This window comes from Oncorhynchus gorbuscha, linkage group LG02 (genome assembly GCF_021184085.1).
Source record: "Oncorhynchus gorbuscha isolate QuinsamMale2020 ecotype Even-year linkage group LG02, OgorEven_v1.0, whole genome shotgun sequence".
NCBI lineage: Eukaryota > Metazoa > Chordata > Actinopteri > Salmoniformes > Salmonidae > Oncorhynchus > Oncorhynchus gorbuscha.
The window spans coordinates 21666012-21692613 of NC_060174.1; the positions used below are offsets into that span (position 1 = coordinate 21666012).

Here is a 26602-nt window from a genome sequence, read left to right on the forward strand (position 1 = left end):
AATGTAGAGAGAGAGAGAGAGAGAGAGAGAGAGAGAGAGAGAGAGAGAGAGAGAGAGAGAGAGAGAGAGAGAGAGAGAGAGAGAGAGAGAGAGAGAGAGAGAGAGAGAGAGAGAGAGAGAGAAAGAGGGAGAGAGAGAGACAGACAGACCAGGTCCACCTCTACAGGCAGCAGTGCCCACCTTTGCCCGGACTCTAAAGGACATCGCTCTCAAACGTATCCCCAACACTTCACACAGGAGCAACAGATCAATAGACACCCTCCCAGACCTGCAGGACCCCCCTGGACCTATACATAGAGGACCCACGCCAAGAGGACTTACATCCAGACCACAACACCCCCAGACACATCCACATCCACACCCCAACCCCAAACAATCAACACCCCCCACGTCAACCATGCCCACACCCTATTTAGACCCCCTCAGATCAGACCTATGCCACTCCTGCCCACCCCATGCACCCCACCCCTGCAAAGAGGGCCTCAACATGGAAGTCACACATACACCCAGGTAGTGAGCAGGCAAACAGGCCCAACCCCCACTCTTACACTCGCCCAAGCCAATGGCATGTACCAGATGCTCAGCAGGCTCTGCTCACACTTACTGGCCTGAGGCCAAACCACGGGCAACAACATTGGACACTTTATGGAACAAAAAGCCTTCACTATATCATCCTTGAATATCCAAGGCCTGAGGTCATCTGCCTTTGGCCTAAAGAGCAGGAACCCGGACTTCACCAAAGAAATCGGTAATACAAACATTGTCATCCTGCAAGAAACCTGATATAGAGGAGACGGACCTACTGGTTGCCTTCTAGGTTACAGAGAGCTGGTAGTCCCATCCACCAAACTACCAGGTGTCAAACAGGGAAGGGAGGTATGCTAATTTGGTATAGAGCAGACCTAACTCACTCCATTAAATGAATCAAAACAGGAACATTTGACATTTGGCTAGAAATTCAAAAAGAAATGATCTTAACAGAGAAAAATGTCCTCCTGTGTGCTACCTATATCCCCCACTAGAATCCCCATAATTTAATGAAGACAGCTTCTCCATCCTGGGGGGATAAATCAATCATTTCCAGGCTCAGGGACATGTACTAGTCTGTGGTGACCTAAATGCCAGAACCGGACAAGAACCTGACACCCTCAGCACACAGGGGGACAAACACCTGCCTGCAGGCGACAGCATTCCCTCCCACATATGCCCCCCTAGGCACAACTATGACAACATAACCAACAAAAACGGGTCACAACTCCCGCAGCTCTGTCGCATGCTGGGTATGTACACAGTCAATGATCGGCTTTGAGGGGACTCCTATGGTAGGTACACCTATAGCTCATCTCTTGGCAGTAGTACTGTAGACTACTGACACCCCTATCGGACCACAGCAAAATCACAGTCTACTTGAACAGAGCAATACTCAATCATGAGGCATCGAAGCCAAAGGAACTGAGTAACATTAAGAAATGCTATAGATGGAAGGAATGCAGTTTGGAAACCTACCAAAAAACAATTAGGCAACAACAAATTCAATCCCCTTTAGACAATTTCCTTGGTTAAACGTTCCACTGTAATAGTGAAGGTGTAAACTTGGCAGAAGAAAATCTTAACAGTATATTTGACCTCTCAGCAAATCTAAACATCTCGAATAGAAAACCAAAGAAAATTAACAACAATGACAAATGGTTTGATGAAGAATGCTAAACAAACAACAACATGAAGAATTATCTATCCAAAATGGAGATGTATGGGTAAACCACTTCTCCAATCTTTTTGGCTCTATAACAAAGAATAAAGAGCAAAAACATATACATGATCAAATACAAATCTTAGAATCAACTATTAAAGACTACCAGAACCCACTGGATTCTCCAATCACCTTGAAAGAGTTACACGACAAAATAAAAATCCTCCAACCAAAAAATAATTTTTGCAGCTTTTTGTAACAAATCGCGCAACATTTCAACATCCTGCTACTCATTCCAGGAATATAGTACATGCATATGATAAGTATGTGTGTATAGAAAACACTCTGAAGTCTCTAAAACTGGTTAAATCATGTCTGTGGCTATAACAGAACATGTTTAGGAGTAAAAATCCCAGGGGAAACTGTTCACCAAAAACACAAAAAAATATTCATCCGCCAGTCAATGTATTCTCTATGGCGATAGAAAATAGATGAGGTTCCGTTTACAATGCCTACAGCTTCCACACAATGTCGCCAGTACTGGCATTTCATTGCATGTTTATCCTTGGTGGGATGACGTATAGGCACTTCCTGTCTTGGGGTGCACCGAGGAAGTTATGAAAGTGAAAAAATGGACGATGATTTCAAGACTTGCTGCTATCGAATACAGATCGCCCCGTGATCAATTTGATCGATTATTAACGTTTATTAATACCTAAAGTTGGTTTATAAAAGTAGTTTGAAGTGATTTGTAAAAGTTTATAGGCAATTTTTTTAATTTTAAAAAGTGACGTTGCGTCTTGTAAAGGTGAATTTTCCTGGATCAGACGGCCTTCATAAATAGACATTTTGGGTATACAATGATGGATTTAATCAGGAAAAAAACCCAATTGTGATGTTTATGGGACATATAGGAGTGCCAACAAAGAATCTCATCAAAGGTAATGAATGTTTTATATTTTATTTCTGCGTTTTGTGTAGCGCCGGCTACCGCTAAATCTTTTGTTTAGGTCTCGTTCAGGTATTTCGGGGGGTGCATGCTACCAGATAATAGCTTCTCATGCTTTCGCCGAAAAGCATTTTACAAATCTGACATGTTGGCTAGATTCACAACGAGTGTAGCTTTAATTGAGTACCTTGCATGTGTGGTTTAATGAAAGTTTGAGTTTTATCGAGTACTACAGGTGGCGCTCTGAAATTTCCGCTTATTTTGGTTCCTGTACAGGGACCAAATTCCGCATCATCCCTAACAGGATATTATTAATGAAATTATCAAATATACAGACAACAAATTTCAATTGGCTATACTAAAACTCTTTAACATCATCCTTAGCTCTGGCACCTTCCCCAATATTTGGAACCAAGGACTGATCGCCCCAATCCACAAAAGTGGAGACAAATTTGACCCCAATAACTACCGTGGAATATGCGTCAACAGTGACCTTGGGAAAATCCTCTGCATTATCATTAACAGCAGACTCGTATATTTCCTCAATGAAAACAATGTACTGAGCAAATGTCAAATTGTCTTTTTACCAAATTACCGTACAACAGACCATGTATTCACCCTTCACACCCTAATTGACAACCAAACAAACCAAAACAAAGGCAAAGTCTTTGCATGCTTTGTTGATTTCAAAAAAGCCTTCGACTCAATTTAGCATGAGGGTCAGCTATACAAATTGATGGAAAGTGGTGTTGGTGGTAAAACATACGACATTATAAAATCCATGTACACCAACAACAACTGTGCGGTTAAAATTGGCAAAAAACACACACATTTCTTCACACAGGGTCGTGGGGTGAGACCGGGATGCAGCTTAAGCCCCACCCTCTTCAACATATATCAATGAATTGGCGCGGGCACTAGAAAAGTCTGCAGCAGCCGGCCTCACCCTACTAGAATCCGAAGTCAAATGTCTACTGTTTGCTGATGAGCTGGTGCTTCTGTCACCAACCAATGAGGGCCTACAGCAGCACCTAGATCTTCTGCACAGATTCTGTCAGACCTGGGCCCTGACAGTAAATCTCAGTAAGACCAAAATAATGGTGTTCCAAAAAGGGTCCAGTCGCCAGGACCACAAATAGCATCTAGACACTGTTGCCCTAGACCACACAAAAAACTATACATACCTTGGCCTAAACATCAGCGCCACAGGTAACTTCCACAAAGCTGTGAACGATCTGAGAGACAAGGCAAGAAGGGCATTCTCTGCCATCAAAAGGAACATACATTTCAACATATCAATTAGGATCTGGCTAAAAATACTTGAATCAGTCATAGAGCCCATTGCCCTTTATGGTTGTGAGGTCTGGGGTCCGCTCACCAACCAAGAATTCCCAAAATGGGACAAACACCAAATTGAGACTCCGCATGCAGAATTCTGCAAAAATGTCCCCCGTGTACAACATAGAACACCAAATAATGCACGCAGAGCAGAATTAGGCTGATACCCACTAATTATCAAAAATCCAGAAAAGAGCCGTTAAATTCTACAACCACCTAAAAGGAAGCGATTCCCAAACCTTCCATAACAAAGCCATCACCTGCAGAGAGATGAACCTGGAGAAGAGTCCCCTAAGCAAGCTGGTCCTGGGGCTCTGTTCACAAACACAAACACACCCCACCGAGCCCCAGGACAGCAGCACAATTAGAGCCAACCAAATCATGAGAAAACATAATTATTTGACACATTGGAAAGAATTAACAAAAAAACAGAGCAAACTAGAATGCTATTTGGCCCTAAACAGAGAGTACACCGTGGCAGATTACCTGACCACTGTGACTGACCCAAACTTAAGGAAAGCTTTGACTATGTACGGACTCAGTGAGCATAGCCTTGCTATTGAGAAAGGCCGCCAAGAGAAGACAGGCTATGTGCTCACTACCCACAAAATGAGGTGGAAACTGAGCTGCACTTCCTAACCTCCTGCCAATGTATGACCATATTAGAGAGACATATTTCCCTCAGATTACACAGATCCACAAAGAATTCGAAAACAAATCCAATTTTGATAAACTCCCATATCTACTGGGTGAAATTCCACAGTGTGCCATCACAGCAGTAAGATTGTGACCTGTTGCCACAAGAAAAGGGCAACCAGTGAAGAACAAACACCATTGTAAATACAACCCATATTTATGCTTATTTATTTTATTATTATTTATTATTATCCCTTGCGTACTTTAACCATCTGTACATTGTTACAACACATATATAATATGACATTTGTAATGTCTTTATTGTTTTGAAACATCTGTATGTGTAATGTTTACTGTTACTTTTTATTGTTTATTTCACTTTTGTATATTATCTACCTCACTTGCTTTGTCCCATGACAATAAAGCCCTTTGAATTGAATTGAGAGAGAGAGAGAGAGAGAGAGAGAGAGAGAGAGAGAGAGAGAGAGAGAGAGAGAGAGAGAGAGAGAGAGAGAGAGAGAGAGAGAGAGAGAGAGAGAGAGAGAGAGAGAGAGAGCATCTGCAGCATCATGCATTAAATTGATCATGGGGCCTCAGCTCCCCTCCTATGGTTTAGAGGAGTAATGGATTATATGATTACATAATATTATTAGATAAAGGCTAATAATAGTGACAATAAAATGGAAAAGGGAAGATACCTGAAGGGTTGAGGCCAACGCCCCAGCTGGGCAACACGACACCAAAGGTGGTCTTCTCTCTCTTCTCCGTCTTCTCTGTGGTCACAGGGGTTTTGTCCTCCTTAAACGTGGGCTTCATCCCTCCCAATGGCTTCCATCCTTTTCCCACCACGAATGATTCTGAAACAGCTAACCTGGACTCTTCCTCATGGTCGCTGCCCTTCAGAAAGGACAACGCCGTGGTCAGCTGAGTCGAAGCTGCAGTTGTTTGGGGTCCATCTCTAGTCAGAGATGTGGTACTAGCTGTCTCCTCTCTATCTACCGGAACCCGTGCAATGGAGATGGGTGGCTCCTTGGTAGAGGTAGAATCACTCGAGTCGTTTCTCTGGTTGTTTGCTTTGGAAGTTTTGATGGTTGTCAGGGGCTCCATAGAAGCTGCAGGTCTGGAGGTGAACCCAGGTGTGGTGGCCTCATTTGGGCTTCGTTGTCTCTCAGTCACCCTGGCTGTACTCAGGCTCTGCTTTCTGATCACAGGGGGGAAGCCATCTTTCTTACTGGAGGTGGTTGGAAGGAGCTTCTCAGTAGGGCGTCGGACATAGACAATCTCTCCCCTGGCCTCCTCAGCGGTACCCCCCGGGCCCCGGCTGGAGCCAGCAGCAGAGGCAGCAGTAGATGAGGTGGTGGGCTCGTCCACTAGCTGCCACTGAAACATAGTGGTGTGTTCTGACAGAGTCTGGTTCTGGCTCTGGATCTCGGTGGGTTTCAATCCAGACAGAAGAGGCTTTGTGCTGCTGCTGGCACCGCTGCCTGGGTTCATGTCACTGTTTGATCCAAAGCCACCTGGAAAGTCGTTCCCTCCTCTCCCGCTTCCCTCTGCCTCTGTCTCGTTGTCCTCTCTCTCCAGGATGGATCGGGGGATGCTGCGGTCCTCATTCTGATCTCTCCCCTCACCAGAGTAGCTCTCTGGGTTGGTAGACAGGGTCATGACCTCTAGGGGCCCCACTTTGGCCTCCATGGGCTCCCAGGTGGAATCCTTCCCCATGTAGGCCACGTGTCCCTGTCCTGGGGCCTCCAGCTTGGAGCCCTTCATGGCCTTCAGGGCCCATCTCAGCTGGCTGCCTGGGTATGGTTCCGGGGTCCCTAGGGATGAAGCCAACCCACCCCAAATGCCCTGGAGGGGGCCTCCTGATCCATTCACAGCCACCACGGCCTTGCTATTCACACCGGGTCCCACTGCTGTGAATCCTGTAGAGTGACAACACACATTCATTAACATAGTATGGGAGGGAAATAGTTTGAATGATTGCAATTAAACGCGTGTTTAATTAGGAATCAATGCAGCAGTCATTATATTTAATTAATTCAAATCCATAGTTTCATTATCTATTTGCCTTTTTATTTTATTTATCTATTCTGGTACAGTATCTATGCCCAGATGTAGGACATAGTTAATAGGGTTTAATATGCAAACAGGAATGGAGTGTAAGAATTTAAATGGTGATTGGTTGTTGTGTTGCGCCGTAGGAAGGGTGGTTATTTACTTGTATACTGGAGGCGAACCCTCATTCATGGCAACAATGTTATTTATGTATATTTTGCTAAATCTGCTAAAATATTTATGAATTTGGATTACTGTCGTCATTCCAATAATGGTGCAGCCTCCTTGTATTCCAGTACAAAGCACAGTATCAGACCCACACTGCGTACCAGGCCCAACATACACAAAACAAGAGGATCTGGTAAGGCAATTTCACACTTTTCTCATTCCATAGAAACTATCATTTTTACACTGTTGCTACTCGCTGTTTATTATCTATGCATAGTCACTTTACAAATGACCTCGACTGACTTGTTACCCCTGCACATTGACTTGGTACCGGTACCCCCTGTACATAGCCTTGTTATTGTTATGTCATTTTCTTGTGTTCCTTTTTAATACGTTTTTTCACTTTAATTTATTTAGTAAATATTTTCTTAACCCTAATTCTTGAACTGCATTTTTGGTTAGGTAAGATAAGGTTAAGTAAGAATTTCACGGTAAGGTCTACCTACACCTGTTGTATTCAGCACATGTGACAAATTAAATTGGATTAGATTTGATTTGACTTTCCTAGACCAGACACCAAACTGCAAACAATGCATTCCTGGGCTAAAACTGACCAAGTGTAAGATACTAAAGCTTTTCTTTAAAACACCATCCTTCATTGACTACTGCATATCTACACCCTTGATTATTCAGATTGACCGCACCGCTATGCTCCTTCTAGCTCAGGCTGTTTAAACCTTAATTGGGGAGGACGGGCTTGTGGGAATTTCTGGAACGGAATGAATGGAATAGTACCAAACATGTGGTTTCCATCCCAGCCATTATTATGAGCTGTCTTCCTCTCACCAGCCTCCTGTGCTCCTAGGTAATGTACTAAACCACAGTGTATCTACACAATTAATAATTCAGACTAGATGTGGGTTGGTTTTTAGCAGTGAATTTCCTCATAGTATTACCATATTAGGCAGCTAGAGTTCTACTGTAGCTCTAAACAGCAAAGCACAGTTAACTCTGGTGTGCAAAGAACCACAGCAGGGCCTCTGGCTGTACTATATAATACAACTAATTACTGCGGGGAGAAACATAGACAAATACTGTATGTCCACATATGAAATATGAAATCAATACTAAATGATTCAGGGGTCTGCATGTTGACTCCACCCCCTATGTGCTACAGTATGTGAGCACAGGTTCATTTACATAAGAGCTGTAGATGGTGTAATTGTCCAATGAATAATGAATAGCTAATTAACCACTTTGCCTTCACATAATGATGAGATATTGAGTGATTAAATGAATGAATCAAGTCTAATTATCTATTCTAATGGCTGATATAAGAAATACAAATATTTCATGCACGGCCTCGTATTTCGATTGGCGTATTCCACTGCTATCTTTTGTTGTGAGTTTTGGCTTAAAGTCAACACATAAAAATCCTGCAAAACAAATGTTGTCATACCGTGATAAACTGCCCACAAATGGCTAAATCAAGGCAAGTCAATGATGTGCTCCATTGTGTGTTTTCAGTGACAGCGGTACTGTAAATCAGCTGTTCATGTCTTTCTGGGGTAAACAAGCGGAGTCGAACCTTCCAGTCACACAGCATAATGGGAGAGGAGTTGAAGCCTCCCCAGGACACAGTGTACTAGTGCAGCCTCAGCACTTCTGTTACACACACACACATACATATGCGATCTAGCACACACACACACACACACACACACACACACACACACACACACACACACACACACACACACACACACACACACACACACACACACACACACACACACACACACACACACACACACACACACACACACACACACACACACACACACACACACACATCCACACACACATCCTCAGTACTATACTGTTGTAAGATATGGCATCTAATAAAGACGACTGGGAAAAGTTATTGTGTGGCATGTGAATCAGGTCACACATCTATCTGGAGTGACGTGATGTTTCATCACAAAGATTTATTCCCACGATGCTTTGCTAAGACTGTGTGGGGAAATGGGGAAACATGCATTTCTTTGATTGAGGTGTCAAGATTCACATGCAATGTTTTTCCTGCCAATCATAAAAATACAAATGGCAGAATCAATAATGTAGACTACCTAGAGGAAGCAACAGCCTGTGGCGCCGATAACATAGTTTATATCTGGCGAGTGATGCCACTTTAAGAGGAAACATTCATTCAACAACTTCCTGTAAAAAATGTAATAGAAAACATCTCAAAAGCCCCTTCCAAATGCATCCTCCTCTCTCCTCTCTTCTTTTTCATCCTTCGCGTTTTCCATCCGCTCATCATTGCCATGGTGATAATGACCACCTACACTCACCCAGGGCCGTCGTAATTGGGGTAGACGTGAATGCTGGCGAGCGAGGCGAGGAACACCGAGCCAGTCCTGCATTAATTGGAAAGAGGCTGAGAATAATGTACGCAGACTAAAGCTAGATTTTCACCCAGTGTAAAAGATTAATGCCTTGGGTTTGGAGTTTTGGTTTCAGGGAGGATAGCAACAGTTTTTGTATTTAATGAAGCCCAGGCCATAGAAGGAGCCCTACCTTCACTGAACTTATTTAAACACCTCTGTGCGAGACTTTAGATTTCTCTCTCTATTCTCCCTTTAGCTCTGGTGACTGTGTATAGCTGTGTAAGGGGTGGCCGTAAGATGAAACTTTGCCTGGTTGCCTGTTTGTCCCTCCTTCAAACAGCCGAGGAATCACAGGAATTGATTGTGGTTTGAAGTCGGAGGGCTTTCATGCGGGGAATAGCCCAATAAGATGACCTTTATGACCCACACGCCTAGCTCAGCTCTGTGGAGAATTAACTGGGGTTTGGATGCTAGCTCAAAATCCCAGGTCCTTGAGCCACAGACACAGAAGTAGACATGGACACGCTCACACACGCACTGATGTAGACATAACACACAGAGACACACACATGTGTGCTCACACACACACGCACTGATGCAGACATAACACACAGAGACACACACACATGTGCTCACACACACACGCACTGATGCAGACATAACACACAGAGACACACACACACACACACGTGTGCTCACACACACACGCACTGATGCAGAGATAACACACAGAGACACACACACACGTGTGCTCACACATGCACTGATGCACACACACACACACACAGATCAACTGAGTTCTATGTATTCACACCGGTGAGCCAAACACATCACTGCAGCCCTGACTCTGTCTCTCTGAGTTTTTGCTTTGGCCGGCCTCATTCTCTGCTTTCATTTTCCTCTTTGCACTGCTGGAAGCTGGCTTAGTGATGGCTCTGGACCTAAGATGAAAGATTGCGCCGACAGAGAATGTCGTCATCTCACGAGCTCCAAACCGACTTTGTTATTTAGTGACTTTAAAAAAATCTTTACTTTTTTTGTACAGAAAGTTGATACTATTATCTCCTATGACCGCCAATAACTTTTGGACATCAGATCAACAGTTACTAACCTAGCTTTTGACTTCAACTCTTACTTCAACTCCAACTCAGCTGTTCCCTTGTTCACACCAGACCCTATTCCTTTGTTTCATGAGTCTTGCATGAAAGCCCCTTTTGTTCTGGATGACTGTGTGAGATCGCTCTCCGTGGCCTTTGTGAGAAAGACTTTTAAACACTAACCAGACCACTGGGCCTCACAGACATTTTCAATCTCTTCATTCCCAGTGTGTAATCCCAACATGTTTCAAGCTGACAACCACTGTCGCTGTTACCCAGAAATCCAAGATAACCTACCTAAATTGCTTTGTTTTATTTATTTACCTCTTATTTTTACAGGTAAGTTGACTGAGAACACATTCTCATTTAGAGCAACAACCTGTGGAATAGTTGCATGGGAGAGGAAGGGGGTTGAAGGAGCCAATTGGAAGCTAGAGATGATTAGGTGGTCATGAGGACCAGACTGAGAATTTAGCCAGGACACCGGGGTTAACACCTCTAATCTTACGATAAGTGCCATGGGATCTTTAGTGACCACAGAGAGTCCGGACACCGGTTTAACGTCCCATCCAAAAGACAGCACCCTACACAGGGCAATGTCCCCAATCACTGCAAAAAAAAATTATAGACCAGAGGAAAGAGTGTCTCCTACTGGCCATCCAACACTACTTCCAGGAACATCTGGTTTCTCATCCAGGGACCAACTAGGACCAACCCTACTTAGCTTCAGAGGCAGCCCAGCAGTGGGATGCAGGGTGGTGTGCTGCTGGTGTAACTACCATTGTCACATAGCACTCACATTTGTAATTATGAAGAGCTTTGAAAGGCTGATCATTACACCGATCAACTCACTCCAATTTGCGTACTGCCCCGACAGATCCAGAGATGAAGCAATGTTAATTGCACTTCTCACTGTTCTCTCCCACCTGGACAAAAGGGGAAATAACTATGTACATATCTACCTCAAATAACTTATTATTATTTATCCTGATGCCTTGTCACTTTACCCTGCCTTCATGTACATATCTACCTCAAATACCTTATTATTATCTATCCTGATGCCTAGTCACTCTACCCTGCCTTCATGTACATATCTACCTCAAATACCTTATTATTATCTATCCCGATGCCTAGTCACTTTACCCTGCCTTTATGTACATATCTACCTGAAATACCTTATTATTATCTATCCTGATGCCTAGTCACTCTACCCTGCCTTCATGTACATATCTACCTCAAACACCTTATTATTATATATCCTGATGTCTTGTCACTTTACCCTGCCTTTATGTACATATCTACCTCAAACACCTTATTATTATATATCCTGATGCCTCGTCACTTTAGCCTGCCTTCATGTACATATCTACCTCAAATACCTTATTATTATCTATCCTGATGCCTAGTCACTCTACCCTGCCTTCATGTACATATCTACCTCAAATACCTTATTATAATCTATCCTGATGCCTTGTCACTTTACCCTGCCTTCATGTACATATCTACCTCAAATACCTTATTATTATATATCCTGATGCCTTGTCACTTTACCCTGCCTTTCTGTACATATCTACCTCAAATACCTTATTATTATCTATCCTGATGTCTTGTCACTTTACCCTGCCTTCATGTACATATCTACCTCAAATACCTTATTATCATCTATCCTGATGCCTTGTCACTTTACCCTGCCTGCATGTACATATCTACCTCTAATACCTTGTATCCCTGCACATCGATTCGTTACTGGTACTCCTGTATATAGCCATGTTGTTTTTACTCGTTAGTGTTATTCTGTTCCACTGGATGTCATAAGGTGAATGCACCAATTTGTAAGTCGCTCTGGATAAGAGCGTCTGCTAAATAACTTAAATGTAAATGTAAATGTTATTCGTTATCCACTGTGTATTTATTCCTCGTGTCACTACTTACATTTTTTATTTCTATTCCTTATCTTTAATTAAAGGACCCGTAAGTAAGTATTTCACTGTAAGTCTGTTGTTTATGAAGCATGTGTCAAATAAGATTGAATTTGAATTGATTTTGGTTTGGTACTGATATTTAGCTTCATTCTTGTGTCATTTATTCTTATTGTTTAACTCTGCATTGTTGGGAAGGGCTCATAAGTAAGCATTTCATGGTAAAGTCTACACCCATTGTATATGTGACAAATACGTATGTATTTTATTTTATTTGAATAGACACCCAAAGTGCATATATATTTAATGTAATTTCTCCTTAGGAAAACCAAAGCAGGAAAGTACCGAGTGGTGTTCTGATACTCTGGAAATTGGACCATTTGCAACACAGAGATACTGTAGTGTCTAGGAAAAACACCTAGAGGAAGGCTGTACAAGCATTTCACTAAACCCAAAATAACATCTGCTAAATATGTGTATGTGACCAATAACATTTAATTTGATAATGCCAAATGTAATGTTTTTTTTATTTTATATAAAAACTTTTTTGGTCTATTCTACTTCCATTACTCCCGTAAATATTGTCCTGAGACAGTGTTTAATAGTCTGAAACAAACCTTCACTTTATTTACCGCTGAAGCAATAAAGGACCTGAGCTGGCATCCACAGAAAACATATTTTCAATTTACTACCTTCGTAAACAATGCATTTTAAATTTAACACAAGCCATTGATTTGGAAGAAACACTGAGGTGGAGCAAATAGGAACGGAAAAAGAAACCAACTTTTAGAGAGAAAAGGAACTAAACTGAAAGGAGACACGATGTACTCAGCCAACCCACATAGACTCTGATTTATGGATTGTGGTTCTTACCATTAGACGATGATCCTTGAGGGTTGGTTAGGGACATGCTAGGACCCTTCCTCCCAGGCTGGGTGAGTGTGTACTGGATCACAGGGCCCAATGGGACTAACGTGACCACCTCTCTATCCTGATCAGGCAGACCCTCCTGTGTGCTGGTGAGTCCATTGATGGATGTCTTGAGCAAGGAGCCTCGAATCCGATGCTCTATGATAGCGTTGTCCGTGCTTCCTTTACTGCCCAGCTTTTGCTTTCCTTCGGTGGGTGTGACTATAGCCAACCCCGGGGTTGTCTGATCCTGTAGTCCTCTCACCTCGGGAAGTGAGGCAGGTGTGGCTGGGAGAGATGCCTCTGTGCCGGCCTCCACAGAGCCTGTCCAATACCTGAAGGGCTTCATCAGGTTGTTGACGAAGCTGTGGAGAATGTTATTGGCTGTCTGGGTCTGGAGCACTGGAGAGGCCTGGGAGGACAGAGGGGAGTCGGACAACCCAAAACGCCACTCCTCATCCCCCTCGCCCTCCACCTCTTCCTGGGCAGAACCTCCGTGGGTCTCTAGACTCTCCAGGACAGACAGACCCAGGGTGCTGGTATTGGGGCTGGAGGATGGGTTCTGAGGGGCTCCAGTCTTAGATCGCCCCTTGGTCTCCTGGTTCTCCTCTCCCCAGCCCTGGGTACTCTCCCCTGGCCGGAGGTGGATTACCACGTGCTCCTCAGAGATCTCGGAGGACTCGTTGCCTCCAGTGATGGAGCTGATGCCCTTCTTGTCCAGGTCTGCCATGCCAGTCCAGGTGGAGGGATGGGGGTAGGGGGCAGAGTGCTGGGGCTCAGTGTCTGAGGAATTGGCCTCTGGGTCTCTGTATTGGAGGAACCCCACTGGCTGGGCTGCCTGGACTCCTGCTTCACGTTCTGGAATTATATGAGAAATATATTAGCTTTCCTGGCAATAAGGCATGGCTTTAAAAAATTAATGTTTGCAATAAGCTTCCATGTTTGCAATAAGCTGTGAATCATCCATATTCTTAGATGTTGATGACCTCTGTTTTTGGTTTTGCATTAATTAAGAAAGCATACATATTATATTAAGAGACGTTTTTACACTCTCCTGGGGTGACTTTACTTAAGGGCAAAGTCTAAGATAAGACTTCATTACGTCTGTATCAATTTAGTGCCTTGCAATCATTCTCCATGACACACTGAGGAGCTAATGCAGTCTAATGCAGATCACACTCTGCACAAACACAATCAAATCCACAGCACACTGGAGCCTACCGTTGCTCCAAAGTGAACTTGAAACTAAGTTAGACAAATCTCCAGTGGTCCAGCAACATTATAAACACTTTAGAATGACACTGAAAGGACATTGAGGCTGCAGCCAGTGTACAGAACTCCGTTGGCTCTCTCTAAGTCTGCATTGAGAGCTTGGAAATTCTGATACTGGGCTCTAGCTGGTTGCTACAGTAGAAGACTTCAGCTCCCAGAAGAAACCAAAATGTCACCGAATCCCCTCTGTGATAATTCATTAATTCATGCATGAGACAAACAACCCGGACTAATTAACAGAAATTAAACAGAAAGGTTGTCATGGCGATGGCGACCCCGGCCGTTACCTCGGTAGCAGTAGGCGTCAAAGCGGGTGGTGGTGTCTGGGAAACCAGTGCGGTTGGGGTTGTGGTAGACAGTGCGCACACCCGGATCATCCCCGCCACAGTTGCGTCGGGGAAGGTTTATGGGGTAGCGCACACTGCCGTCGGCCAGCCAGCCTGGGTCACACTGGTCCAGGCCAGTCTGCCAGGCTTGGTAGAGCTGCCCTGCCGTGGCCAGCTGGGCTCCCAGAGAGTGGCAATGGGTAGAGGCTGTGGCCAGGCTCAGCTTCTCTGGTACAGACGAGTGGAACACCTCACCTGGGAGAGGGGGATGGAGATGGAGAGATTGGAGGTATAATGAGGTATAGTGTGAGGGGAAAGAGAGATAGGTATGGGAGGTGAAGTGGTACGGAGTAACAGGGGAGATAGGGGAATATGATGAGAATAAAGTATGAGATGGTTAGAGTGGTGTGAAATGTAATATAAGAAGTGTCAACAGACAAGATTGAACAGGAGGTTAGTGAAGCAATGACCCATGAGTCATGCAGAGTCATTTCACAGAAGAACACTCAGAACCATAGAACCTGACAATGAACATCCATCCTATCCAGCTAGATAGCCCAGTCATTTGCAAGGTGTCAAGAATTACACTTCTCATAAAATTATCTCATCTACTTCCTGTAGAACTATTAACTGACAGGTCTGGCTCTGCACAGTAACAAATTACCCAGATCTATTTTAAAGGCACCTGCTGTGAATATGACTCCATCCTCCTGTAGCAGTTTCCCTGATCTTGGCCATGGCATTATTACTCACCACCCAGCTACAGCTTAAATCAGTGGTTCCCAACCAGAGGTAATAGGACGTGAATCTCTTTCTCTGCCTAACAGGAGAATTAAGTCAGGCTGATTCAGCATCATAGCTCCTGGGGCATCTGGGACTTTGCAAGGCCATGGATGACTAACATCTGATTGTACCTTGCAGTTGCTTGGCAAAGCAGTAGACATCAAACAGCTCGTCAGGGGCCCGATTGCCGTAGTTGCGCACTCCAGGTGAGTCCTCCCTGTCACCATAGCAACCCGGCCTGGGTGACTGGATAGGGTACCTGTGGAGAGCGAGAGAGGGAGGGGAGAGGGACGAGGGATGAGGGGAGCCAAATAATTTATTTGATTTATATCCAGGCTCCAACTGTGCAATTACTCTAAAGCACTGGTCACCAACCTTTTTTGAGTCGAGATCACATTCTCAGTCAAAATGAGATCACAGTCAAAATGCAAGCCGAGATCTACCTTAAATTATTTTTTCCCCATGACTTAAAAAACATAACCACAAAACAGTACTGTAATAATGAGGGTAGTGCCGTAGGCTATAGGCCCAAACATTATCACCATTGGCTTTGCTTGAATTGTTGTTCTTGTAGTTCTTCCTGTTGTTCTTCTCAGACCATTCAACAAAAAAAAAACATTTCAGGTAAGTTAAATGATCACACTGGTAATAGATCAGTTGTTTGTATTTGTATTTATTATGGATCCAAGCAGCAGCTACTCTTCCTGGGTTCCGGAAGAATTAAGGCAGTTATACAATTTTAAAAACATTACAATACATTCACTACAGAACTCACAACACACTAAGTGTGTGCCATCAGGCACATACTCCACTACCACAAATCTACAACACAAAATCCATGTGTATGTATGTGTATAGTGCGTATGTTATCATGTGTGTGTATGCATGTGTCTGTGCCTATGTTTGTGTTACTTCACAGTCCCTGCTGTTCCATAAGGTGTATTTTTACCTGCTTTTAAATCTGATTATACTGCTTGCATCAGTTACCTGATGTCGAATATAATTCCACGTAGTCAGGGATCTATGTAGTACTGTGGTGCCTCCCATAGTCTGTTCTGGACTTGGGGACTGTGAAGAGACTTCTGGTGGCATGTCTTGTGGGATATGCATGGGTGTCCGAGCTGTGTGCTAGTATTTTAAACAGACAGCTCGGTACCTTCAGCTTGTCAACACCTCTTACAAAAACAAGTAATGATGATGTCAATCTCTCTTCCACTTTGAGCCACGAGAGATTGACATGCATATCATTAATGTTAGTGCTCTGTGAATATACCAAATAAGGACCAGCTGTGCTGCCCTGTTCTGAGCCATCTGCAATTTTCCCAAGTCCCTCTTTGTGGCACCTGACCACACTACTGAACAGTCGTCCAGGTGCAACAAAACCAGGGCCTGCAGGACCTGCCTTGTTGATAGTTTTGTTAAGAATTCAGTGCAGCGCTTTACTATGGACAGACTTCTCCTGATCTCGGCTACTGTTTTATCAATGTGTTTTGACCATGACAGCTCAGCTCAATTTTCACGTTATTCATTTGGGATGTAGTTGAGGTTTAGGGTTTAGTGAATGATTTGTCCCAAATACAATTCCTTGCTACCCATTCCAAAACTAACTAGCTCTCTGTTGAGTGTTGCAGTCATTTCAGTCGCTGTAGTAGCTGACGTGTATATTGCTGAGTCATCCGCATACATAGACACACTAGCCTTACTCAAAGCCAGTGGCATGTCGTTAGTAAAGATTGAAAAAAGCAAGGGGCCTAAACAGCTACCCTGGGGAATTCCTGCTTCCACCTGGATTATGTTTGAGAGGCTTCCATTAAAGAACACCCTCTGTGTTCTGTTAGACAAGTAACTTTTTATCCACATTATAGCAGGGGATGTAAAGCCATAGCACATCAGATTTTCCAGCAGCAGACTATGATCGATAATGTCAAAAGCTGCACTGAAGTCTAACAAGACAGTCCCCACAATCATTGTATCATCAATTTCTCTCAGTCACTTGTGTAAGTGCTGTGCTTGTTGAGTGTCCTTCTCTATATGCATGCTGAAAGTCTGTTAGTTTGTTTACTGTGAAATTGCATTGTATCTGGTCAAACACCATTTTTTACTAAGGGTTGGTAACAGGCTAATTGGTCAGCTATTTGAGCCAATAATGGGGGATTTAATATTATTGGGTAGCGGAATGACTTTAGCTTCCTTCCAGGCCTGAGAGCACACACTTTCTAGTAGACTTAAATTGAAGATGTGGCAAATAGGAGTGACAATATCGTCCGCTATTATCCTCAGTCATTTTCCATCCAGATTGTCAGACCCCAGTGGCTTGTCATTGTTGATAGACAACAATATTTTTTTCACCTCTTCCACACTGACTTTATGGAATTCAAAACTATAATTATTATCTTTCATAATTTGGTCAGATATACTTGGATGTGTAGTGTCAGCGTTTGTTGTTGGCATGTCATCCCTAAGTTTGTTTATCTTGCCAATGAAAAAGTAATTAAAGTAGTTGGCAATATCAGTGGGTTTTGTGATAAATGAGCCACCTGATTCAATGAATGATGGAGCCGAGTTGGCTTATTTCCCCAAAATGTAATTTAAGGTGCTCCAAAGCTTTTTACTATCATTCTTTATATAATTCATATTTTTTTCATAGTATAGTTTATTTTTAATTTAAATTTAGCTTAATCACATGATTTCTAAATTTGCAGTACATTTGCCAATCAGTTGGGCTGCCAGACTTACTTGCCATACCTACCGTTTGCCTCCATTTTTAAATTCTTCATCATTTTCTTAATGGGTGCGTGCACATAAATAAATGTGTCAAGTGCAGCGTCTGGTTGCTCCTCATTACACACCACAGACCAGCAACTATTCTTTACATCAACAACATATGAATCACTACAAAACGTATTGTATGACTGATAGAGGAAAATATAGTTTAGATGATCAATTATGTATACTTTAATGATTAGAACCATTCATGCTAATACTATTATGTTATGATTTGAAACGTATGGGTTCTTAATTGTACTGTTACTAAAAATGTAAGCAGAAATTAATTGTGTCTGTGTCTCCTGGGAAAGTTGAGGAAGGAGGGATAAGATAGGTTTTCAAACAGATAAGAATGTTTTGGTTGGATTCCATTAGCAGAGAGAAGTATATCCTTTAGACAGGTTGGAATGTAGTTTATGTGGGGAGTGAAACTATCTCCAGGACCGAATACTACGCCATTGTAATGCTGGGAGAGGGTGTGAAACTGATGACGTCATTTTATGTCTTCTTTCTTTTAAAATGTAATGTTCTTTGTATTTTGGGTCAGTACTCATCAAGAATAAATGCTGAACTTTTTTTTTAAGACTGGTCTCTTGCTAATTCATGCAAATGATAAACTTACAACTTATCATGAATTAGAAATGAGTGCGAATTTAATTGGTTTTGGCAATAAAACATAAGGGAATTTAAAATTCCTCTATCAATGACCTCTTATACACTATATTAGGCCCAGTCTTTGGAACTTTGTATGGCTACTATATTGTGATCACTACATCCTATGGATTTGGACACTGCTTTAAAAGCAAATTTCTGTAGCATTAGTAAAGATGTGATCAATACATGTTGATGATTTCATTCCTGTGCTGTTTGTAAATACCCTGGCAGGTTAACAGACAACCTGAATCAGGTTGCAGGCACTGGTAACAGTTTGCCGTTTTTTTCTTGAGTCGGCAGCTTGATGAGAGCCAGTCAATATTTAAATCACCCAGAAAATATATTTCTCTGTTGATATCACATTCATTAACAAGCATTGCACACATATTATCCAGATACTGACTGTTAGCACTTGGTGGTCTATAGCAGCTTTCCACAAGAATGGGCTTTAGGTGAGGCAGATGAACCTGTAGCCATATTACTTCAACAGTATTTATTTAGATGTTGACTTCATGGACCTTGTTTCTCAGTCTGCATATGTTAATATGGGATATTTTTAGCACTTTTCTGGGTTGCTTGATTGTTGTTTTACTTGTGAGGCACATGTTAATCATTTGTAACCTGATTAAGGAAACTAGGTGTATGTCACATGTCACTACGTCACAGGAGAGGCATTTGAATGTAAACCATCTTTAAAATCGAGATGCGTTTTTTTTGTTGGCAGAAATGCATTCTGGAATATGTTAACTTTCATGTGCCTTAAAAACAAAGTTGTTTTCCATCCCATAAATACAAATAAAATAGTTAAATTACGAGCCTATTTGGTATAGTCACAGAAAAAGACAGGAGCCTTCCCACTAGCCATGATTGTCTGAGATAATGGATGGGCTGGACATGCCGGGAGATGTGTTCGGATTGGTCTGCCATGTAGCATGCTTCTGTCTGTAACGTGAGCTGTTCAGTATGTGTTGATAGTCCTTTCTACCTTGCCGTTTTTGAAAGATATATCGTTAGTCATCGAGAACTACAAAATATTTTCTACTTTTCTCAACATTGAAGCCCTGAATTTAGTAGGCGCTATTGACAGATCGGTTGGAAAAAGTGATGGGCTACTTTCTGCACACACCACGGTCAGTGTGAACCAGAGTGACTTGACACAACGCTGGTCAAACAAGATGTAGCTACAAACAAAATGTAGTTAATTAAATAGTTACAGTCTCCATGAAACGTTCATCCATGTATATGGGTAAGAGTCTAGCAACATTTTCAGATATAAGTTTATAATTTAGTCAGAAAGTCATTTTTATTGCAAGTTAAAGTGTGCTGTCTGTTAGCTATGATCTATGTAGTAATATTACTTGAATCAAAAATAAATTCTAGCCTAATGTTAGCTAGCTAATATTGAACCTAGTTTGTTAGCTTTAGCTACCTGGAGATTCATACTACTATTGTATTTCAATAATAATATAATAATAATATATGCCATTTAGCAGACGCTTTTATCCAAAGCGACTTACAGTCATGTGTGCATACATTCTACGTATGGGTGGTCCCGGGGATCGAACCCACTAACCTGGCGTTACAAGCACCATGCTCTACCAACTGAGCTACAGAAGGACCACACATGTGTACATGTACAGTTGAAGTCGGAAGTTTACATACACTTAGGTTGGAGTCATTAAAACTCGTTTATCAACCACTCCACAAATGTATTGCTAACAAACTATACATTTGGCAAGTCGGTGAGGACATCTACTTTGTGCATGACACAAGTCATTTTTCCAACAATTGTTTACAGACACTAAGTTGACTGTGCCTTTAAACAGATTGGAAAATTCCAGAAAATTATGTCATGGCTTTAGAAGCTTCTGATAGACTAATTGACATCATTTGAGTTAATTGGAAGATGTGTTTCAATGCATACCTTCAAACTCAGACCTCCACAAGTCTGGTTCATCCTTGGGAGCAATTTCCAAATGCCTGAAGGTACCACGTTCATCTGTACAAACAATAGTACGTAAGTATAAACATCATGGGACCACGTAGCCGTCATACCGCTCAGGAAGGAGACACGTTCTGTCTCCTAGAGATGAACATACTTTGGTGCGAAAAGTACAAATCAATCCCATAACAACAGCAAAAGACCTTGTGAAGATGCTGGAGGAAACAGGTACAAAAGTATCTACATCCACAGTAAAACGAGTCCTATATTGACATAACCTCAAAGGCCACTCAGCAAGGAAGAAGCCACTGCTCCAAAACCACCATAAAAAAGCCAGACTACAGTTTTCAACTGCACATGGGGACAAAGATTGTAATTTTGAGAGAAATGTCCTCTGGTCTGATGAAACAAAAATATAACTGTTTGGCCATAATGACCATTGTTATGTTTGGAGGGAAAAGGGGGAGGCTTGCAAGCCGAAGAACACCATCCTAACCGTGAAGCACGGGGGTGGCAGCATTACATTGTGGGGGTGCTTTGCTGCAGGAGGGACTGGTGCACTTTATAAAATAGATGGCATCATGAGGATGGAAAATTATGTGGATATATTGAAGCAACATCGCAAGACATCAGTCAGGAAATTAAATCTTGGTCGCAAATGGGTCTTCCAAATGGACAATGACCCCAAGCATACTTCCAAAGTTGTGGCAAAATAGCTAAGGACAACAAAGTCAAGGTATAGGAGTGGCCATCACAAAGCCCTGACCTCAATCCTTCTGTATTTGATATTGCTACTATGCAAGTAACCATTTCAGTGTACTGTTTACACCTTCTGTATCCTGTGCATGTGACAAATACATTTAGATTTGATTTGATTTAGTGTGTGTTTACCACATGACCTCACATGTCAATCCTTAAATAGATGGGAGGGGCTAGAGCTTGTTACGGTGACTATATTACCGCCACACTGGTGGTCATGGTCATGAGTCATGAAGGCAGTCAAAGACCACTTGACCACCGTTTAGTCACGTAATTAGGCTTCTTTAAGCTCTGATTGTGAATGAGAGACTGATGAAGTGTGTACAGCCTGCACAAAAAAACAAAGCTGAGCTCATGCCTTTCAAGCAACTTTTTGCAAATCATCATTTGAGTCACATCATGCAGCCTTACAATGTATTAAAAATCAAAAGATATAGCCCAACGTTTTTAGAACAACTAAAGTTACATGAATAACTCTAAATGTAGCATATAATAGTACCTATTTCTTATATATATATATATATATATATTTTTTTTTTTTCAATTTTTAATCCCAGCCTCCGTCCATGCAGGAGACCTTTTGGTAGGCTGCCTTTGTAAATAAGAATCTTAACTGACTTGCATAGTTAAATAAAGATTCAATAGAAATCAAATAAATACATAAAATTGTTTGGAGAAAATATCCTTTCAATTTTATTCTTCATACTATAAAATAATATAAAATAATTCCATAGAATTCTAAGCCAATCTTGTCTGCTAAATGATTTAGTGTAGCCCACAGCCATATGGCATAACCAGATCAGGACTAACACAAGGACAACTCAGAGTATGCTATTTTGTTCTTTTGAAATAGACTCAATTTTCTTCATATCATGTTTATTTAGACCTGTCTAAAATAAATCATGGATTCATTGTGAAGGCGTAGGCTTTATTACATGGATTTATTAGACTTTTAAAATATAGATGTTCCGAAGGTCTGCATGTGTGGAAGTCTGATTGTATTTATGTTAATGCTTTCATTTTTATAGATTTTTTAATTTAGTTAACCTTTATTTAACTACCTTTATTAACCTCTTCAGTCTACCCTCTACTTTTTTGAACATTCTGTTAAAAATCGCGCAACATTTCAGCGCCCTGCTACTCATGCCAGGAATATAGTATATGCATGTGATTAGTATGTGTGGATAGAAAACACTCAGACGTTTATAAAACTGGTTAAATCACGGCTGTGACATTTACAGAACGTGCGTTTCATTGAAAAGTGCAGGAAAATCTGATCACTGAAAGTGGAAAAATATATCCATCCGCCGCTTCAACCCATTGTTATGGGCGAAAGACATTAAATTTGGCTGAGGTTGCAGTACCTACAGCTTCCACACGATGTCAAAAGTCTTGTCATTTGCCTAGGATTTGTTTCTTGGTCAAACGAACAAGAGACAGCCCATTTCTTCCGGTCTCCGACCGGATATTTTGGTTGAGAAATACACGGACAGTATTTCAAGACGGACCCCTATAGAAAACACTTCATCTCGTGATAAATTTGATCGCTTATTAACGTTTACTAATACCTAAAGTTGCATTACAAAAGTATTTCGAAGTGTTTTGTGAAAGTTTATCGTCGACTTTTTGAATTTTAAAAAATAACGTTACGTTATGAAACGCTATTTTTTTCCGTTTATCACACAGTCTTCATAGATCGATATCTAGGCTATATATGGACCGATTTAATCGAAAAAAAGACCCAATAGTGATTATGGGACATCTAGGAGTGCCAACAAAGAAGATGGTCAAAGGTAATGAATGTTTTATATTTTATTTGTGCGTTTTGTGTAGCGCAGACTATGCTAATTATTTTGTGACCATCACAGCCCTAGGTGGGGCTAAGGCTTGAGAGTCTGTGAACGATGCTGAATGGGTGTAGACAAAGAAGAGCTCTTCAGTAGGTGTACCAAAACATTCAAGGGCAATTTCTTAAAAGTGGGGTTACAAGTTTATCATCTTTCAAAGCAGAATTACTTTCCCATTGTTCCTCAACTGCAGTGCATGATATACAATGTATATACTTTTTATACAACGTTAAAAAAAACACAATTTCAAATTTTGCTACATAAGACTGAATCGAGGCGGTGGGTCACATTTGCTTTTTTTTAACTGAAGAGGGAGCGAGCAGCAGACGGAGGGTTTGCCTCTCAACATCCCTCCACTCCCCCTTTCCTCCACTGACACTGACCAAAAAGGGACACAGTCTTGTTGCTGATAGCGAAACTAGAGTCATACTGCATTATTTCTGCGTAATGCACAAATGAATGCTTTTACGCCTATGACCAAAGAAAGTGAAATATTCCTCAATATAAAAAATTCCCAAGCCGATAATAATAACAACAACGCAAGCCTATCAATACACTTTCCTACTCATTTATTGCAACTGCAGTGCTGGTTGTAACACAAGTGTGAGTGGAAGTAGGGAGAACGTGCATTTTATGGCTTATAAAAGTGTTAAATAGAAAGTGTTGACAGTGCTGGGTAAAAACTTAATGATGAACTCACTGGTAAAACCAGCAGCTCTATGCTGTATTTGTTGACAGTCTCTCTCTAGTCATGTTTTTAAACGTTTTGAATACTCACAGTATGAACTTTGCTGTAGCTTTCTTTTATGTCTGCTACATTACTGCAGAGACGGTAATCTGAGCCATTCGATTGGCCAGTGGTAGGCCTATAGAGCACTTGATTTGCTTCCCCAGGGCCCGCCAGGAAGGCAGTTTGTACATTCAGACATCTGAAATGGTTCAAAATGGGAACACTTCGCCCAGGGCAGCTGAATTGGGTGTACCTTCCGACAACAGCGTGAGACGAATAAATGAAAAAATGGGAACACGGTGCTTATCGTTGAAATGCCTTGGGGATCGACCAGTCGATCGCGATCGATCGGTTGGTGACCACTGCTTTAAGGTACATTGATTCAAACAGCATTGAGGGTGCAGGCTAAATGCTGATTAAGAGATTATGTATACAGGCATACAGGGGCTTATGGAGGGCAAAAGGAAGGAAGGCTTCTTACACTCAGCAGCTACAATCCTGCATGAGCTTGGATAGCAACCGTTGTCGTCAGACAATGTTATAGCTAAATCCCCCATCTCAGCCTTCCATCCTGATCGCTGATGTCTATATTTTTACATTATTAATTGCACATTTGCCTCGTCACTGATGTGAAGCCAAGTAGCTCTGGAGATGGACCAATTATATGTGTCCCAGGTGGGGAGGAGGGGAAAGGATAGGATGCCGTTGTCAGGGAAAATCTGTAGAGGAGAAATATGCAAGCTGCTTCTTCAGTGCAATTATTGGGCAGACATTTGAGATAAAGACGTGTAAAAAATATCCACACGGACTCTGAATGGACCCCCCCACACACACACACACACACACACACACACACACACACACACACACACACACACACACACACACGCACACACACACACACACACACACACACACACACACACACACACACACACACACACACACACACACACACACACACACACACACACACACACACACACACACACACACACACACACACACACACACACACACACACTATCCATCATCAACAGACATAAGGGGGGGTGGCAAGCTGAAACACGAACATTAACATGAAAGATAGTTGAGGGATAGTTGTGGCTAAAAGGACGGAGAGTAATTAGGAATGACAGAGCTAGCCTCTGAGATGTAAACAAGCAATTAAATCCCTCAGGAGTTTATGAGAGGACCATTGGGGTCAAAACAGTTTGCATACTGTACTTTGTGTCAGTAATTTAATTCCCTGGTTCCTTATTTGGGCCACAGAAGCCACAGAGAATTGTCAACTTAAAAGTTATCTAATTGCCTACCATAGCCCTGTCATTTTTCATTAGGCTGAAGTAAACTTATACTTTGCCAATTCATAAAGATTCGTGTTCGTCAGATATTGCAATAAACAACGTCAGATATTATAAACAATTTATATATAAGCAATTTATACAGCCCTTTATACAAACCTATAAGGACAGGCCGTCATTGTAAATAAGGATGTTTTCTTATTTGACTGGCCTGGATAAATAGGTAAAATAAAACATGAAATAAGACAGTCGCCATGCTGTGATGTGTTTTGCTTGAGTCGTGCGTCATGCCCGGTTGTCTTGTCCTTACCTCACACTCTGGTCAGACAGCCAGCCGGCATCACAGTTGTCATACCCGTCAGCAAAGGTGGCCTGGAGCTGAGCAGGCGTGGCGATGACAGCTGAGTTCTCCAGACACACCTGCTGGGCGTCAGGGAAGGACAGGGCGTAGCGGTCATGAGGAGCACGGTAGTGGAACACCACACCTGGAGAGGACACAGAGGTGAAAACACATACGGCGACACCAGAGCAATATGGAGATATTGTACGCAGGAACGCACGCCCATACACACACTTACATCCCCATACACACACTCACACGCCCATACACACACTCACATCCCCATACACACATTCACATGCCCATACACACACTCACATCCCCATACACACATTCACATGCCCATACACACACTCACATCCCCATACACACATTCACATGCCCATACACACACTCACACGCCCATACACACACTCACACGCCCATACACACACTCACACGCCCATACACACACTCACACGCCCATACACACACTCACACGCCCATACACACACTCACACGCCCATACACACACTTGCATTCTCACCCACAAACATGAGCACGCACAGACACTCTGCTCAAACCCTACATTATCATGTACTTCAAACGTTGTATCTTTACCTGCACAGAAAGTCAAGAAAACATATAACATATAAACAACCTCTGAGATTGACGTAATTAGCATCAGACAGGCTTCTCTTTAATTAGCATCAGACAGGCTTCTCTTTAATTAGCATCAGACAGGCTTA

At 42.2% G+C, this 26602-nt stretch overlaps 1 protein-coding gene across 1 annotated transcript in view; it reads right to left on the minus strand.

Moving 5' to 3' along the window:
• Positions 1-26602, minus strand: part of ncanb (neurocan b) — a 380232-nt gene that overhangs the window by 141270 nt on the left and 212360 nt on the right. The window contains exons 5-9 of the mRNA XM_046304575.1: positions 25845-26019; positions 15664-15791; positions 14711-15004; positions 13116-14009; positions 5312-6535 (exon numbers count right to left, since the gene is read on the minus strand). Of these exons, the coding sequence (XP_046160531.1) occupies positions 5312-6535; positions 13116-14009; positions 14711-15004; positions 15664-15791; positions 25845-26019 (2715 nt within the window). The remainder of the gene's footprint in view (positions 1-5311; positions 6536-13115; positions 14010-14710; positions 15005-15663; positions 15792-25844; positions 26020-26602) is intronic.